Raw genomic sequence first — 15,779 nt, forward strand, 5'->3', positions numbered from 1 at the left:
GCACCTTGGCATTTATGACTTTTCATTCATAAATGCATCTGGCATTTATGACTTTCTATGAAGCAGAGGGTGATGAAAATTTCGGATCAGTTCCCTGGGCTGGGATGCAAGTGGCTGGACACAGCACCATTGACTCCCTCCCACACAGGGAAGGAGATGGGGCCAGCACACACAGCATCCCTCTAGTGCTGAGATCTCTCCGTTCAAGAGAACCGGGTGTGTTATCCCAGAGGACTCTGGCTGGAAGGCACTTTCCTCCATCTGTGGGGCACAGAAGAACCGATGTGCCATGGGAAGGGTCAGTGTGGACCTTGTCTGCCACATAGCAGCCCGTCATCAGAGCACAGGGACTTCCTGCTTCCCCGGCCCAGAGATCTCCAACAAAAAACCATAATGCATAGAAATAAACACCACCAGAAATCATGCAAAATTCCCCACCCCCCACAAGCTCTGGAAAGGTCAAGTTTCATGCCAATGCTATTTTGCTTTTGTTTAATTATCAGCCAGCTCCTGGGAGGTGGAGCAGCCCGGACAGGTTCTCCTTTGTGCAGCTGCACAAATCCAGGGAGGCCGGGCTGGGGGGGCTGCAGGGGCTGGTGAGAACTGCAGCTCGGGCAGCACGTGCTGCAGCTGCTGCCTCATGGGGCTGAGCTGTGGCAGCCACTGCATCGGACTTCCAGGGCAGGCAGGGGAGGGGCCAGTGGCCTAGCCAGCTCTTGGGCCAGCCGGGAATGCTCCAGCACCAGCAGGATACACCAGGAAGTGAGAGAGATCCCCCAAGATGAGAGCCCCTCACCAAGCATCCGGGGCTATGCAAGAAACTTCTGCTAAGGGGTTGCCCAGCCAGAGAGCTGTGCTTGGTCCTGGGGAGGGGCTGGCAGCCCTGCCTGGCTGCAGGGGTCAGGCAGGGGAGCCGGAGGCAGCAGGAGGCAGCTGGTGCATGCTGGTGGCTGACACTCTCCCAGTGCCTCTTTATTTCAGTCCTGTGGTCTCTGCCCCTGAAATGGGTGCATCCCCAGCCCTCCCAGGGCTCCCTGCCCCATGGGGGCAGGTATTTGGAATGGTCAAGAGGGTGACAAGGCTGTAGTTCTCAGGATACAGCAGCTGGCGTTGCCAGGAAGAAGATGGGGGCGAGTCACAGGGCAGCTCGTCAAAGTTTCCATCAGTTGCTGAACTGAAGATAAAAGTGATAAAGCTCAAGGAGGAAACAGCTCACAAACAGCTCGCACCACACAGAGGACCTCTGCTGGCACAGGCCTGGGGCCACTGTTAGCCCATGGCCAGGCCTGCACAACCCTAGGCAGAGCAAGACACCAGAGAACAGGGGTCTGTCCTTTCCAGGGACCCCGGCCCTGGACCCTGCACAAGGCCAGCTAAGAAACACACGAGGCTCAACAGCTTTGCAATGTTTACTCTTGAAAAAATAATTCAATTCAGAAAGCGTCAAACCCTGGTGATGCCACACACCCAGCCCTGCCACGGCTCCCACCCCAGAGCCTTGCTGGGGGAACGGGGAGGGACGGAGAACAGCACCCCATAGGCCTGGTGTGGTGTGTGGAGAAGGGGGAGCCTAAACCCCACCAGTCAAGTCCTGCTGTCACTGAGAGCAGGGAGCCACAGACCCCTGGCTGGCAGGGGAGTAGAGGAGAACTCATGTTTAGCCATCCCCTATCCCTAGGACCACCTTCCCCAGCCCCAAGAGGAGCTGGGAGGAAGCCAAGCCTGAGCCCTACCCGAGAAGGGAAAGAGGGTGCATTTAGTTTCAAGGGGAAGAGAAACTGAGCCTTGGGAACAGAGGTGCCAAGGAAAGGGCAATGGAGAGCCATGGAAGTTTTTCCAAAGCAGGGCATGGGGAGCAAGCTACTTGTTCTCAGAAGAAGACAGGTCCCTTTTCCATCCTCTTAAAAGACCTGCTTTACCCTGAGGGCCAGCACAGGGCCACCAGGGGCCACCTGCCCACTGGCTGCCAGAGGAGAGTCCCACAGAAGGGCAGCACTGGGGGGGGGCAGGGCTGAGCCCCAGACCAGTAGTGCAGCCTCAAGGGTGCCACCCTGCACGCTCTTGTTCCCTTCCTGCATCCATCCCATCCCACCTGCTGGGGCAGGCATGCAAGGGCCTGTGAAGGTCAGAGTCCCTGCAGTCATGCTAGAGCTGTGCTGCATCCACCCTGGGATCATCTTGGCCAAGAGGAGTTTCCTGGTTCACAAGTTTTCATTCCTATTCTGGGCAAGGGAGGAAAGCAGGGAACAGAGGGTGGAGCCAGGGGGACAAGAGACAAACCTCCCATGACTGCCCCTGCACAGGCAGGGGGCTGCCAGCTCTCCATGATGCTTCCTGTGATCTGCCCCTTCCCAGAAGCAATAAATAAATAAGTTAGTGTAGTGTAGACCCCAATGCTCAGTTCACAGTGAGAAAATGAAGGAGAAGAGCCCCTGTGACCTCAGGGAAAGGACTGAGCAGCAACTCCTTCTCCCAAAGGCAAGCCAGAGCACTGCATCCCTGCCCAAGGCCAGGGGATGGGCAGAGAATGGATCTCTTGCTGCACGGGTGAGAGCAGCTGTACTGAGCAAGGGGACCAGGATTGCCCCCTCGGGGTGCAGAGACATTAGTACCGAATGGTTGGGGATGGGAGGGGGCCCTGGGATCCTTCCTAAGGCACGGAACCCCCTCCCTCTCCCTCTGCACAAGGGGTGTACCACAGCGGGAGGCACAGGCTGCCCATCCCAGACCAGCTCACAGCTTGCCTGCCAGCAACTTACTGCAGTAAGGGTGGGGATTCAGGAGAAGAAACTCCCTCTGCCTTCAGCAAAAGCAGGGGATACCTAGGCAGGGAGAATGGAGAGACAGGGTACAGCACCACAGGCAAGGACCATAGTGCAGCATCTCTCGTTCCAGAGGACCCCGGCCCCCCCTGCCCCTGCAGCCAGGGGATGCCTGCTGGCTGCTCCCATCTCGCTCTGCAAGGCACTTTCACCCCCTCTCCCACGACCCAGGGGCAGGGCTGCTCCCCACAGAGAAGGTGGGTGAGAGCAGTCTGAACCAGAGCACACAGCCTGGTCCACTTCTATCTACATCACCTCCAGCTCCCAGAACTGACTGCCCTCGTGCTGCCTCCGTGTCCGCAGCAAGTCCAGCTCCTCTTCAGCATTCCCTTTTCTGTGAGCTGGGCTGCACCACTGCCTGCAGCCCACGGAGCAAAGCCAGTGTGCAGGAAGATGTCCAGCCCAGCACAGAGTCTTCAAGGTGCATCCATCGTGCAGGTGACAGGAGAGATGCTGGAATATCCCCTCTTCAGCACTGTGTTCACCATGGGGCACAAAGCCAGCAGGCAAGAGTTAATAAGTAACACCCAGCTGGCAGGCTGCAGCACTTGCACCATGCTGCCTTCTCAGGACTTTGGGGCCAAAAAGGAGAGCAGAGGTGTTTCTTGAGGCCCCCTCTAGGCTCCAGTTGAGCATCTCCTTCCTCCAACCTTGCCCAGCCAGGGGGCAAAAGGAGCAGCGTTAGTAGAGTGTCTGTGTTAAAAAAACCCAAGTTCCTGGGATGGGGGTGGCCTATCTACAGGGAAGGACCCTGTCCTGTGCATGGGCAAGGGAAACCACAACAGGGGGCTGGAGGGAGCCCAACATCTGCTTTTGCAGCCCAAAGCAGGAGTCTGTATCCAGTCACCAGCCTCCGAGAGCTGCTGCCAACTCTGTCTCTGCACTGTGGGGGCCTCTGTGCTCCCCAGGTCCCCTCTGCTTCCAGCTGCCAGCCTCACGTCTGCTCTGCTGCTGGAACCGCTGGCACTGCCACCGCCCCCTCCTCCTTGGCAGGGGGCTCCATGTAGATTGGTGTCACTGACGAGGGCTTCTTGGACCTGCAGGTGAGGGGGCTGGATGGGAGCAGGCAGGGCTGGTGGTCCCCCTCAGGACCCCAATTTCCAACAGCACTGCCTGGCATGATCTCCTTCCCACTGTGAATCTCCAGCCCTGGGAACGTATCCCGTCCCCCCTCCCACCACACTGATTAAGAAGTGGCGATGGTGTCCCCCCAGGATTGGGCTGGGACTGAAGTGGATGATGGTGTGTGCCAGGCAGGGGACAGTGCTGTAAGGATGGGGCATTACTCAGACCCTTGTGTCCCTGATACTCACGAGTAGGGGGAGGCAGGGACCCCCACCACAAGGAAGTGGTTCTTCTTGCGGAAGAGCCGCCACAGCCCCTTGTGGTTCCCGCGGACATCCAGGTCCCAGATGTGGAGGCACTAGGATAGTGGGGAGGGAGGAAAAGGCATCAGAGCCTGGGGATGGACAGCAGGGCCAGGCATCCCCTGGCATGGGAAGAGGCACAACCCCTGCTCTCAACGAGACACAGCAGAGAGGACTGCACCCCAAGACTGGGGTGGCACAGGGCTGCATCCCTCCAGCCACACCAAGAGCTTCAACAGCACCCAGGGACAGTGAGAACCCATTTGGTGACCTGTGTCAATGCCATGGGCAAACCCAAGAACAACAGCCAGGCATTTCCCACCGATGCAGAGACCAGTGCAGGGCTGAGGACAGGCCATGTCAGGGGCCTCACCTTGGCAAGTTGAGTCCAGGTGGTGAAATCCGCTTCCTGCTCCATCCTGATAAACATGACATAGACCCTGCCCTCGGTGTCGGGCACGAAGGAGTCCTCACAGGGGTTCTTGCTGTGGTCCAAGACCTCAGCCTCACTGTGGAAATGGAACAGGGAGTGAGAGGGGACACCCTCTGCCCTTCTCCCCACTCCCATGCAGACTACTTCAGACATGCAAAACGTGGCTGGGGTCACCAGGGCCACCTCCACCTTTCCTTCTGTTATGGTTCACCCAGTGTGCCCCGTGGTCTCCCCACCTTCCAGCAGGCACTCACCCCAGGAGCCGATGAATTTCGGTCTCATAGTTATCCTTCCTCAAGCTGTTGGAGAGAACACACAGATCAGGGCAGAGTCAGACAGTTTGATCCAAACTTAAGACTGCCCCAGTGTAACACTAAAGGCAGCTGGAAACAATAAATGGAGGGTGGGGACTGCCACACATTCTTGAGATGTGGCACCCTTCAACAGGTGCCCCTGGAGCACAGGGTAGCCAAACCCAAACTTGCAAAAACCACTGCCAGCACTCCCCAGCAGAGGCTAGTGTGCTGATATGGGAGGTTATGGCTGCTCCAGATGGGAAATGACTCCAGCACAAGGAGACAAGGGTCAGGCCAAGCAACTGTTTCATCAAGATCTCATTGTAACCAACACTCACCTCTCCACATTTTTAAGCTGGACATTTGGAACTGTGTTGAACTTGTGCTTCTTGAAATAGGCTTCCTGGGAGGAAGAGAGACAGGAGGGAAGGAAAACCAAGTTTGATCACGGGTCAGCAATATCTGGAGATCACCTCAGGCATCCCCACTACTTGGGGAGGTGTCCGAGTCAGAGCTCAGCAGCAGGACAGGGCGTGGGGGCTGCGGGAGGTCACTCACATGGAAGTAGCCATTCATGTTGAGCCCCACAATGCCGAAGTGGTAGGAGCGCGAGATGTCCGGGATGATGCACTCCCGGCCCTTCCGCTGCTCAGGCATCCGCATCCACATGTCCCAGTCCCAGAGCTGGGGAGGGAAAACTGCTACTCACACTCAAGTCTGGGGACAGGGTTTGGCAGTGTGGCCATCCAGGGACCTTTATGGGTGCCCACACCAGGTCCAGTCCCCCTCTTTGGCCCCAGCTCTATGGATGGTTATGCTCCTCGTCAAGTCACTGCCTGTCCCAAATCCATTCTGCTTGGGCATCCTTCCCAGTATAAGCACAGGGATAGCTCCTCCAGGAGCTGTACACCCAGGGACTGGGTGAAGATCAGGGCAGAGATGGGGGTGCAGAAGACAGGGTCTCCAAGGTACTCACCTTCTCAGGGGTTGGCCACTTTGGCTCCAGCTCATCCTTGTACAGGCTCTTCCGGAGGACCCATCCCAGGCCTGGCATGGTTTCCACACGGTACAGGAGTGAGGGGTCCTCAGCTGTGTGCTCATAGCCCTGCAATGTTATGGGGAGTGCTCAGCACCCTGAATGCACCCCACCCCCACCAAAAAAAGGGAGGCATCGTGCTCCATTGACTTTCTCATCACAGGAAGAAGGGAACAACCACTGGGAAGCACATGGCAGGGACAGGATGGTGATTTGCAGGGGCACTTCTGAAGAGTTCAGGGCTGGGGAGACAGACCCGCTTAGGATGAAAGTAGGGGGACACACTCTGCTTTAAAGATGGAACCTGAACCCCAGTCTGACATGGGAACAACACAGCAGAGCAGAGGTGGCCCTGCTTCACCATCCTTCCCTGACCCACCTGGTCGTTCCAAGCAGAGATGCAGTACAGGCTCTCATCCTCCTCCAGAAGGTGAATTGACTGGCTCAGAAAGCTAAGGAAAGAGTTGACTCTGGTCAAACATCCTTCTACCATGCAAACCAAGGCAAACGGTCCACCTGGAGATGAGCACCCAAACAAGCTAAGCTGCATCTCCTCCTCATTGTCTCCTGCCCATCAGTTTCTTCTCCTTAAGAACAAACAAGCAGCATTAGATGCTGCCCCTGTCATCTGGCTATGGGGCAGCCCCAACCATGTGTGCACAGAATGGATCAGTATCCCCAAAAAGCAAACCAGGAAGAGATCCCCAACCCTGAAGTCAGCCTGCACTGATTGCCAGGACAGTGGCCTCACGACTCTGAAAGCAGAGCTCAGTTCTGGCTGTTGCCTGGGGTCTGCTCAGCCTCAGATAAGTGAGTTACAGCATGGCAAGGATCTGGTCTCTCCTGAGCATATAGAGAGCTTCCAGGAAATGGTCCACCGACAGAGGAACCCACAACTTTACCTGAAGAAGTCAACGGAAATGTCAAGATCTTCCTCCAGAACCACAGCAAATTTAGCATCCTGTAGGGCAAGGAGAACATCAGAAGCGTGGAGATGAACAGGACAGAGCAGAGCCACAAGCAGTGTCCCCTGCCTGTGTGGTTCCTTGCCCCACAGGACTGATCCCAGCTCCTGTGGGATAGGGATCACAAATGCCAGGGAAAGCCTGTGCTGTAGCAGTCCCACTCACCGGGAACAGGTTGAAGGTTGCAGTCAGACTGGCTTTGTAGTGCTACAAGAAAAGACAATCATTGCCCGTGTTAGCATCAACCTGGCACAGATGTGGGGCTAAGCCTGCCTCCCTCAAATGCTATTGGAGGTCCCTGGAAATAACTGTCCCAGGATTTGGAAAGCTCTCTCACCTGGGAAACTCTGGCATTTTTAATGCTGATGGGAGTGTGCTGTATTCCTGAGAGGCCAAACAGCTCCACGACATCCATCGGCTCCTGCAATGGAAAAAGTACAAAGCTCCTCAAATGTGTGGGTCATACTCCCCTCCCCTGCCTGTGTCAGCTCCCCAGGACAACAGGAACATCCCCTGCAGGTGCCTGTCTTCTTGGGGACTAGTGAGGCTCAGTATACACCCTGCAGCACAGAGCTTGCCAAACCTTTGTGGCCCTTCAGCCCTTCAGTATCACCATGACTTCGTTAGCATTTTTTGCAGACCCAAAGTTGTATCCAAGAATGTCTGAGAGGTCCCAGATTCCCAGTCCCCCATAGACAGTGCAGAGAGAAAACAGGTACGGCCAGGACCATCTAGTAGCTGCTTAATGGCAAGACCACAATCAACTCAATGTTCTCTCACAGTTGCCAAGAAAAGGACCTTTCTGACCAAGCACAGGGGTCAGAAGCAATCCAAATTTGGGCTGACATATCTCTGCCCCAAGAAGGAGCCACCAAGGCCTTCTCCATCCCCTTACTGTGCATCCCACCTCCTACCCAAAGGAGAGAGAAGGAACTCCCATTGTACCAACCCTTCCCTCTTTCCCTGGTATCCACCATGGCAGCTCAAGCATCCAGGCTGCCCCCTCGTAGCTAAGGGATGCTGCTCCAGTTGCCATGGCAATGGATGCTGCTATCTTTAACTGCTCTGATGTGGTGCAGCAAGAGTCTGCATAAACAAGTCAGCTCCCCCAGCTCCACAATGTGGCAGTGGTAGGAGAGGCCTGCAAGGAACAACTGTCTCCATCCCAGGACAACCAGGCAGTACCTCACTGGATGCTGCAGAGATGAGGCCTAGCAAGCTCCTGAGATCTACTAAGATCCCATGTGCCTGTCCCAGAGTACATTCCACTGCCAGAGAGACAGGGCTTTCAGGACTATTCAGTGTTGAGTAAGAGGAAGGTCTTTGCCTCTAAAGGGCCAGTTCTCCTTCACCTGGCCCCAGCTTTCATGAACCCCAAGCTTTGAGCCTTGGGAAAACACAGTTTTGGGTCTCTTTACCCCCTAGTGAGAATGGAGCTGGACAGGCATGGCCGGACTGGTTTGTTCCTCTCCACGTGAAGCAGCTGGACAGGTGGTATTACATGCAGAGCCTGCTCAAGGGGCTGGCAATGCTCATCAAGTGAGAAAAGGGTATGGGGAGAGCCCAGCATGACCACCAGGTGTCATTCCTGCACACCAAGCCTCTTCTGACATGGGGATGGTCAGCCCTGGGCTTTGGGAAAGGCCAAGGCAGCTTTATCCACACCCATGGCTTGGCTAAGCTGACTTTGTGTAGGAGCAGGTGAGGAGCAGTGTGACATACAGCAGGAGGAAGGTGACAAGGCTCCAAGGACTGGGCCAGCACTGGGCTGGAGGAGCATGGAGCTGGCCACAGGGATCTCTGGCAATGCTCTCACCTCATAGTACCCATCGATGAAGACTGTGATCATCTGTGGATTGACGCCCTGAGCCGACAGCAAGGAACGCAGCATCCTGAGGAGAGACGGAGGGGCCTGAGTGCAGCACAGCCCCAGCGGGCACAGGCCCTTCAGCACAGGGGTATGGATCCCTTGGGATGGGGGAAAGTGTGCATGATTAGGGAACAGGACCTACCTAGGCCTCCCCTTCCCCTCCCCCAAGGTCTGCCCTTGGTACTCATGCAACCCCAGGAGGAGGCTGGATCCTGCCAGCAGGAGAAAGGGAAGGGCCTGGGCCATGCCTGGTCTTGTGGCACAGAGCAGAGCAGCTGTGCCCTCTGGGAGTGCTTACCTGTACAGGTAGTTGGGGCGGTTCCCTGCAATGACAGCTACTGGCACATCAAAGACTTTATTGTCTTTGAGCTGGAAGAGAACAACGTGTGTGAGTGGGGGTGGGAGAGGCCATGCAAACCAAAATGATGCTATCGTTCTATGCCACTGAGAGCAGGATCCAAGGGGTACAGACCACAGCAGAGCTGCATAGTCCTACCTCTTGGCTCAGGGCCATACCAACCAACCAGGATGCCCTCAGCACTCCTGGAGACCCTGCCAGCTTCCCTCCATCACCCCACCTCTGACACAGCTCCAAAATCCCAGTTTGCATCCACTCAGAGACCTGTGTCTGAACCCTTCAGCACTGTCCCAAGGACAGCCCAAAAGTCACAATAGCTGCTCTGTCTGTAGAAGTCCAGGCTCTGCTGCTTACACTGATATCCCTGGAACAGGGTAACTATTCCTGGCAACTCAGAGCAAAGGAATTCCCCTTCCCCAGCATGACCTGTCCCCAGGTATTCACATCACCTTTGCTAGGGCTCAGGGCTTGCCCAGGGGCAGTTTGCATCACTCAGCTGGCACTTAAGGACAGTGCTCTGCATCTGAGCTGCAAAACACACCTGGTGCAGCCCAGCCCTCCCTGAACACCGTGCCCTTGCACTCACAGGATCAGGGTTGAACTCGATGGGTGTGGGGTCTTTGCAGCTGCAGACGCTGCCATAACCTTCCACTTTGCTGCAGAACCTCTTGCGGCGCCGGTTCAGCTCCGTGTCGGGCCAATGGCACTCAGCATCTGGAAGCACCGAGGAGAGAGAACAGACCTGTCAACCCCACAGACTCGCCTCGTGTGCTCCAGGCTGGGATACCACACACATGGACCAAGCCAGTCCTTGGCAGTGAACAAGCAGCACTTCAGATGCCAGATACAACCCCAGGAGCCATTCAGAGCCCAGCCCCACTTCTGGCCTCTCTGAGCAGCAATGGGTTGTTCAAGGCCAACAGTCAGAAAAGACCAGACCAGGTCTGCTTTGGAGAGGTGACAATTGGCCACGCCATGTTCCCTCTTCTCCATCCTCACCCTTCTCAACAACCATGCCTGGAATTGCCATGGAAGTAGGAAGAAAGGGAGCTAAGCCCATTTTAAAAGTTACCATCATCATCTCAAGCCTTAAATCCATCCTGGGATTTTCTAACAGACCCATGGCTTTGACTTAAAACCAGGCAGCAGGCAAACATCTCCCACAGACACCATAGAGCAGACTGTACTTCCTACCTTCCACAGATGTCAGGTGAACTTCTGTCTTCAGCAGAACAGGGTCACCCCACGTTGAGAGGGCAGGTGACTTGGCGTGCTTCTCCCCATATACTTCCCCTGGAGCAGGAACATAGGGTCAGGACTGCCTGGAAGGGCCCAGCCCTGCTGTGTAAAGGCATGACCTGGGGCTGTCAGCCTGGGGGACAGCCTGGCACCTTTTCCCACTGGCCTCTAGCAAACTGCTGAAGGAACATGCTCTGCCTCCATACCCTCCTTGACCCCCAGGAATGGAGCTGCCGCTCTCTGTGACTTGTTCCCTGCTCACAGAGCCTGTTCGGGATGGGCTGGGTTTGTCTTCACCTGGCTTCTCTCAAAGAAAGGAGCCACAAACCCTCTCCCAGCCTGTGCAAGACTCACCCCCCTTCTTCCCCACAAATGTCCACATGTCTCTCCAGCTCAGGAATGGTGCAACTTGGCTCCCCAGGCTTTTCAGGACATTCTTGGCTGTCTCCTTGAGGTGAAAGGAGCCTTCGTCCTGGAACAAAGCACAACCCTGCAGCTGAGCTCTGGCTCCTGACAGGGAAAGTCTCCCATCAGTACCAAAGGGGTACAGGGCCCACTCCTACCCTTGAACCAGCTGAGCCAGAAACCTTCAAGGTCTCTGTGCCACTAAAGCTGCCAGTGGCTTCACCATGACCCATAGGGAGGTCAGAGGAATCATGAACTCTGTTTCCTTGAGACCAAATTGTTCTCAAGCAGGGCCATGTGTTAAGCAACACTTCACACAGCTAAGCCAGAAACCTTGAGGCAGCACAGTGATGCTTGCACAGCAGCCCAGACTCAGCACAGTCCACAGGGCCCCTGTAAAGCCCTGGAACTGGGAGCCAGAAAGATCCCACCACATCCTTGTATTTCCTCATGCCCATTCTCCATCTAACCCCTAGTCTATTGCTGTGTGCTCTGACACATCTGCTTTTTGCTCTCCTGCTTTGCTGGGCACAGCAGTATCTGCAACAAGAAGGGAGAGCAAGAGGACAAGGGAGGTGATCCAGACAGGGAGTAACAGCCCCGTGGGGATGTGACATTTAGTCCTAAGAATGCCGGATGACATTCACGAGGCTACTGCCTAGATGAGCTTCAGGACATCCTGACTCAAGATGACTTTTTTTTTTGATATTAGGGTCACATACCTTAATGGTGAAGATCAGGATCCGGCCCCGGGCAACCATATTCAGGAAAAGTACCATGGCTTCATCTTCATGGGGGGAATAGGTGTCAAAGACCCTCTTGGCCATCACGTGACCCTGTTGGTATTCACACGTCAGATGGATCTTAAATACTACATGGTATGGACACACAGGATTATGGAAATCTGCCCTGGAAGCCTCATTCCCTGAGCAACACAGGGAGTGGCTTTTCTGGTATGCCAGGGAGTTAGTCCCCAGGCAAGCTCGCCCCTCAGGCCTTCCTGCATGGGGAGGTCCATGGGAAGCATCACCCAACCTCACAACTCCTCCCCTGCCCACTCCCCAAGGACAGCAGGCAGCACAAGGAAACCCTGCAGGGACTCTCTGGGTGACTATGTCATGCTTTACAAATTGCACACAAAAAGCATTCAGGGACTTCCCTCCTGGCTGCCCCTGGCCTCACACACCCAACAGCTCAAGAGCAAGGACAAACTGCCCAGTAAGAAAGACATGGTGATATTTTACCGTGGCCTGATTTAAGACAATGACATGGATCCCTCTTCCCTGCTCCCGAGCTTCATCTTCCAGGACCTGAAAGTGGACAAATGATGAGAATCATATGCCAAGACCTCTTCTTATTCCCTGCCCCTTCTGCACAACACAGCATCCAAACAAGAGGCAAATCTCTTTGGCTTTGCTCACAGCAGTGATGGGCGCCAGAGCAGAAGTCCTGGAAGCAGAACTTCTTGCCAGCCTCTGAAGTGCTCTCATCACTGCTGTTTGTGGCTTCACCCATGCAGCTCTGTCCATCCTCTGCTCACAGGGACAGCCAGCACCTGCCACTCACCGTCGTCCCATCCACGGCCACGTAGACCTTCGACCGGCTGGAGTACACCTCAACATCCAGGACCTTCTTGTTGTTGACAGGGTGCCTGGGGACCTCCACATTCAGCATCTCATCATCTAAAGTGGAGAAATTCCCAGTTTCAACTGGCACACCTAGCTTGTCCCTGCTCTGTGCTAGCCCAGCCAAACCTCCAGAAGGGCATCCCACCAGGCACCCCAGCCCAAGGAGACATGGGTCAGAATTTACAGGGATGGTAGGTAAGGGGAAATACCAAATGGCAACAGCTCTGGCCTCAGCTGACCCCACATAGATCTCTTCAGCCAAATGTGCCGAAGCCTTCGGTAGACAGGCCAGGAAGGGAGCAGCATTTTCTATTAATTTTTGTTAAAGCCACATGCACAGACGTGTCTCTCATGATGTAGCTGGTCACAAGTTAGCTCTGACTTAAAGGGACCCTCTGGTTTCCTTGCTTTCAAAGCACAACAGGATGCTGCCCCTCACCATAGTCCTGTGCAGACTCCTCTTCCTCCTCATAAGCCGCTCTCCTGGTGTCCAAGATCAGCTTGATGTTCACAATTACAGTCACAAGCAGGAAAAGGACAGCACCTGTCTGCAATGCAGGATGTTTTGTGTTAGAAATTTGCAAGTACCAACCCCAAAACAAGCCCACCTTGGCACGGGCTGCAGGGCACTCCAAGGAGATCTTGCATGGGATCACAAGCATCTGTCATTTCCCCTGTTTTTTTCCTGAAGAAAGCAAAGAGAAAGAAATACAGGTGACCGAGTTTCATGGTGAAATACACTTGTCAGCTGGAGAGCACCGACTCCTTGATATGTGAGAATTAACCCACTTCCAACGTATCCCTGCTTCCAGATCTGTGAGCAGATTCCTGCTAAATTATTGCATCAAGGTTGAGGGTCCCCACAGGCAAAGAGTTTGGTAATTCAGAGTTACAGCTCCCAGGGTAACATTAACTTCTGCCTCTGCTGCAGCATCACTACTCTCATCTGTCCTTCTGGAACCAGAGGATGCACTCAGGGTATTCAGAGGAGAGGAGATCCTGTGCAGCTGAGTCAAACAAAGGGAAGAAGCTGACGTCTGATTTCAGGAAACTGCACTGTACCACAGGCTGCAGAGACCAGCCTGCAGCCTTACTGTCTGCAGCAAACTTCAGTGCAACCCTTGTGGATGCTGACACAGAGGGCTTGGGAAGGTCCAGGGGCTGTGGAACAAACCCTTGATTCTCTGACACACTGTCCTGCCCTTGGTGAGAGGCACTAAAAGGATCCCTGTCCTATCTGTCCAGCTACTGCCTCGAACGAAGCTCTGTGCTGCTGCTATCGCTGCCAAGCAGGTTCAAGGAGTAACTAAGGAAAATGGAAAACCAGCAATAAGACAACACGATGGTATAAATGTCACTGTGGCATTTTGGCTTGTTAATTTGCTGTTGACTCAAGACTATGAGCACCTTTTGGGATCTGTGCACAGAAAGCTTTTAATTAGGCACGAACAGAGCTGTGGGCTCACGGAGAGGCACCAAGGCCACCTCACTAACCTGCCCAGACCTTCCACCCTGGTCAGCACTGGGGACATGAGGGAACAGCCTCATGAACAAGAAGGAATAAGAATTAAGCAAGATCAGCAGCCAAGTCTAGCAAAGCTGGCTCCGTCAAAGCTAACTGATGGATGCTTGGCTGCTGTAGACCTGGCAATTCCATATCTGCAACTCTGGTCCACCTATTTTAAGGCAAATTTTCATCTGTGTTCTAAGTGGTGCCACAAACTACAGAGATGACTGTACTATAGAGCGTGCAGGCTCTAGCATGGTGAGCAATGCCTGCCATGACCAGACCCATTCCCAAGCCTTGAACACCCCATCAGACACAGAACTGAGCAGTCTCCTTGCCCAGGGAGCCCTCATGAGCCTTTGTCCTCCCAGGCACATGCAAAACCCTCCCCCTGCTCCCTCCCACAGAAACCAACTGCCAGATCTCATGAACTCCTCTCAGGAAAGGTCCCTTTTCTGTGTTTTGCTGCCATGGGGCCAAACCTTCCTGTCCTTACAGCCCCAGACACCCACCAGGACACCGTCTCCACCAAGGATTAGCTGTTTTACAGCACCAGCAACCAAGGCCGAGGCTTTCCCAGACACCAGCTGCCTCTGGGGCATGAGATCCTGTTACTAAGCCCTATTTTCTCTGTCCACCTGTTGTGCCTTATACCAGGCTTGGTTTGCAAATCAAACAGCTCAAAGCTGAGCCCTGCAGCACTCAGCATGGGTTCAGAGCCAGGATGGGAGGAATCAAGTTGGTTTCTAGCTGAAAGCTTCCCAAGGCCACTTGGATAATTGTATCTCCTCCCATAGCCACTCAACAAGTCTGCTGGTAGCTGAAAGGAGCTGCTACACAAGGCAGAGCCTTCCACACACAGGCACTTGGAGGCAGCTTCTTGGAAAACAAGTTATGCTTCCTCAGCATGTCAGGTCAGCCAGACTGCCAGCAGATGCACTTCCACCTATGCAGCTGCTCCGTGAACTTGCAAATCCCGTAGATTATCCTTCCTAATCTACCGCAGGGCCGCGGGTGACTCACCTGACACAGCTTCCGCAGCGCGCGCTGGTTCATCAGCTTGTACTTCCAGGCAAGGTACCAGCTCCGCTTCTTGTGGGGCTTCACAGCGGGGTTTGGCTTCCACTCGTCCATAGTCCCGGGGGCTGGCACGGGGGCAGCCGTGTGGGGCAGGGGTCAGGATGCGTGCTGCTCCGTTCTCATGTCCATCAGGGCTCCCTGCCGGGATGGGATGGGCGCAGGGTGAGGGAGGTGCCTTCAAATTCTCTCCCCAGCAAAGACAGAGCCTGGCACAAGAGGTGGCCATGGACAGCACTGATGTGCCATGAGCAAAAGCCCTTTGGAGCCTCTTTGCCTGCCAGAACTCCTGCTGGGAGCAATGCAGGAGGTCTGGCTTTGCTGCAGGGTGAGTGAGGGGAAGCCCCTAAACTCATTGGCCAGTGACAGCCTCCGCTCCAGCCCAACCCCTCAGCGAGGCTGCTGCAGTGCCATGGGCCCACTCCCACGCTCTGGGAAAGAACAGCAGCCCAAAGTCACAAGCAGACAATAGATCCTGGACCAGCAGGTGTTATGGAACGGGCCATCACTGGCCATATGTGCCAGCGGGCTTCCTGGTGGGGAGACACCCTCCCCACTAACAGCCCCATCCCCGCTATCGGAGTGCAGCACCGGGCCACCGTCCTGCTGGAGCTCCCAGCACCCCTGGGCAGAGGAGCTGTGCCAACAGGAGGCCGGGCTCCCTGCGGGGAGCAAACCGCTGGGCTTGGGCGGGATGTGGAGCCCCGGCAGAGTCAGGGATCTGGCTGGAGCACAGCGTGCCCCAGCAAGGCCAGGCTGGGCGGGGAGAGGAGCGC

The 15,779-nt window shown here is 55.2% G+C and overlaps 1 protein-coding gene across 1 annotated transcript in view; it reads right to left on the reverse strand.

Moving 5' to 3' along the window:
- Nucleotides 1–1,391: 1,391 nt before the first annotated feature.
- Nucleotides 1,392–15,779, reverse strand: part of POMGNT1 (protein O-linked mannose N-acetylglucosaminyltransferase 1 (beta 1,2-)) — a 15,426-nt gene continuing 1,038 nt past the window's right edge. Inside the window, exons 2-22 of the mRNA XM_042030598.1 lie at nt 14,950–15,144; nt 12,859–12,967; nt 12,358–12,473; nt 12,036–12,101; nt 11,514–11,627; nt 10,741–10,858; nt 10,342–10,440; nt 9,734–9,861; nt 9,088–9,158; nt 8,736–8,811; nt 7,257–7,340; nt 7,085–7,126; nt 6,857–6,915; nt 6,334–6,406; nt 5,895–6,023; nt 5,477–5,602; nt 5,257–5,321; nt 4,877–4,921; nt 4,563–4,698; nt 4,136–4,245; nt 1,392–3,859 (exon numbers count right to left, since the gene is read on the reverse strand). Of these exons, the coding sequence (XP_041886532.1) occupies nt 3,757–3,859; nt 4,136–4,245; nt 4,563–4,698; nt 4,877–4,921; nt 5,257–5,321; nt 5,477–5,602; nt 5,895–6,023; nt 6,334–6,406; nt 6,857–6,915; nt 7,085–7,126; nt 7,257–7,340; nt 8,736–8,811; nt 9,088–9,158; nt 9,734–9,861; nt 10,342–10,440; nt 10,741–10,858; nt 11,514–11,627; nt 12,036–12,101; nt 12,358–12,473; nt 12,859–12,967; nt 14,950–15,060 (1,980 nt within the window). The 5' untranslated portion in view covers nt 15,061–15,144 and the 3' untranslated portion in view covers nt 1,392–3,756. The remainder of the gene's footprint in view (nt 3,860–4,135; nt 4,246–4,562; nt 4,699–4,876; nt 4,922–5,256; nt 5,322–5,476; nt 5,603–5,894; nt 6,024–6,333; nt 6,407–6,856; nt 6,916–7,084; nt 7,127–7,256; nt 7,341–8,735; nt 8,812–9,087; nt 9,159–9,733; nt 9,862–10,341; nt 10,441–10,740; nt 10,859–11,513; nt 11,628–12,035; nt 12,102–12,357; nt 12,474–12,858; nt 12,968–14,949; nt 15,145–15,779) is intronic.

Source organism: Corvus kubaryi, unplaced genomic scaffold, assembly GCF_017639235.1.
Source record: "Corvus kubaryi isolate FWS band 111438036 unplaced genomic scaffold, C.kubaryi_AGA036_p1.0 37334, whole genome shotgun sequence".
Taxonomy (NCBI): Eukaryota; Metazoa; Chordata; class Aves; order Passeriformes; family Corvidae; genus Corvus; species Corvus kubaryi.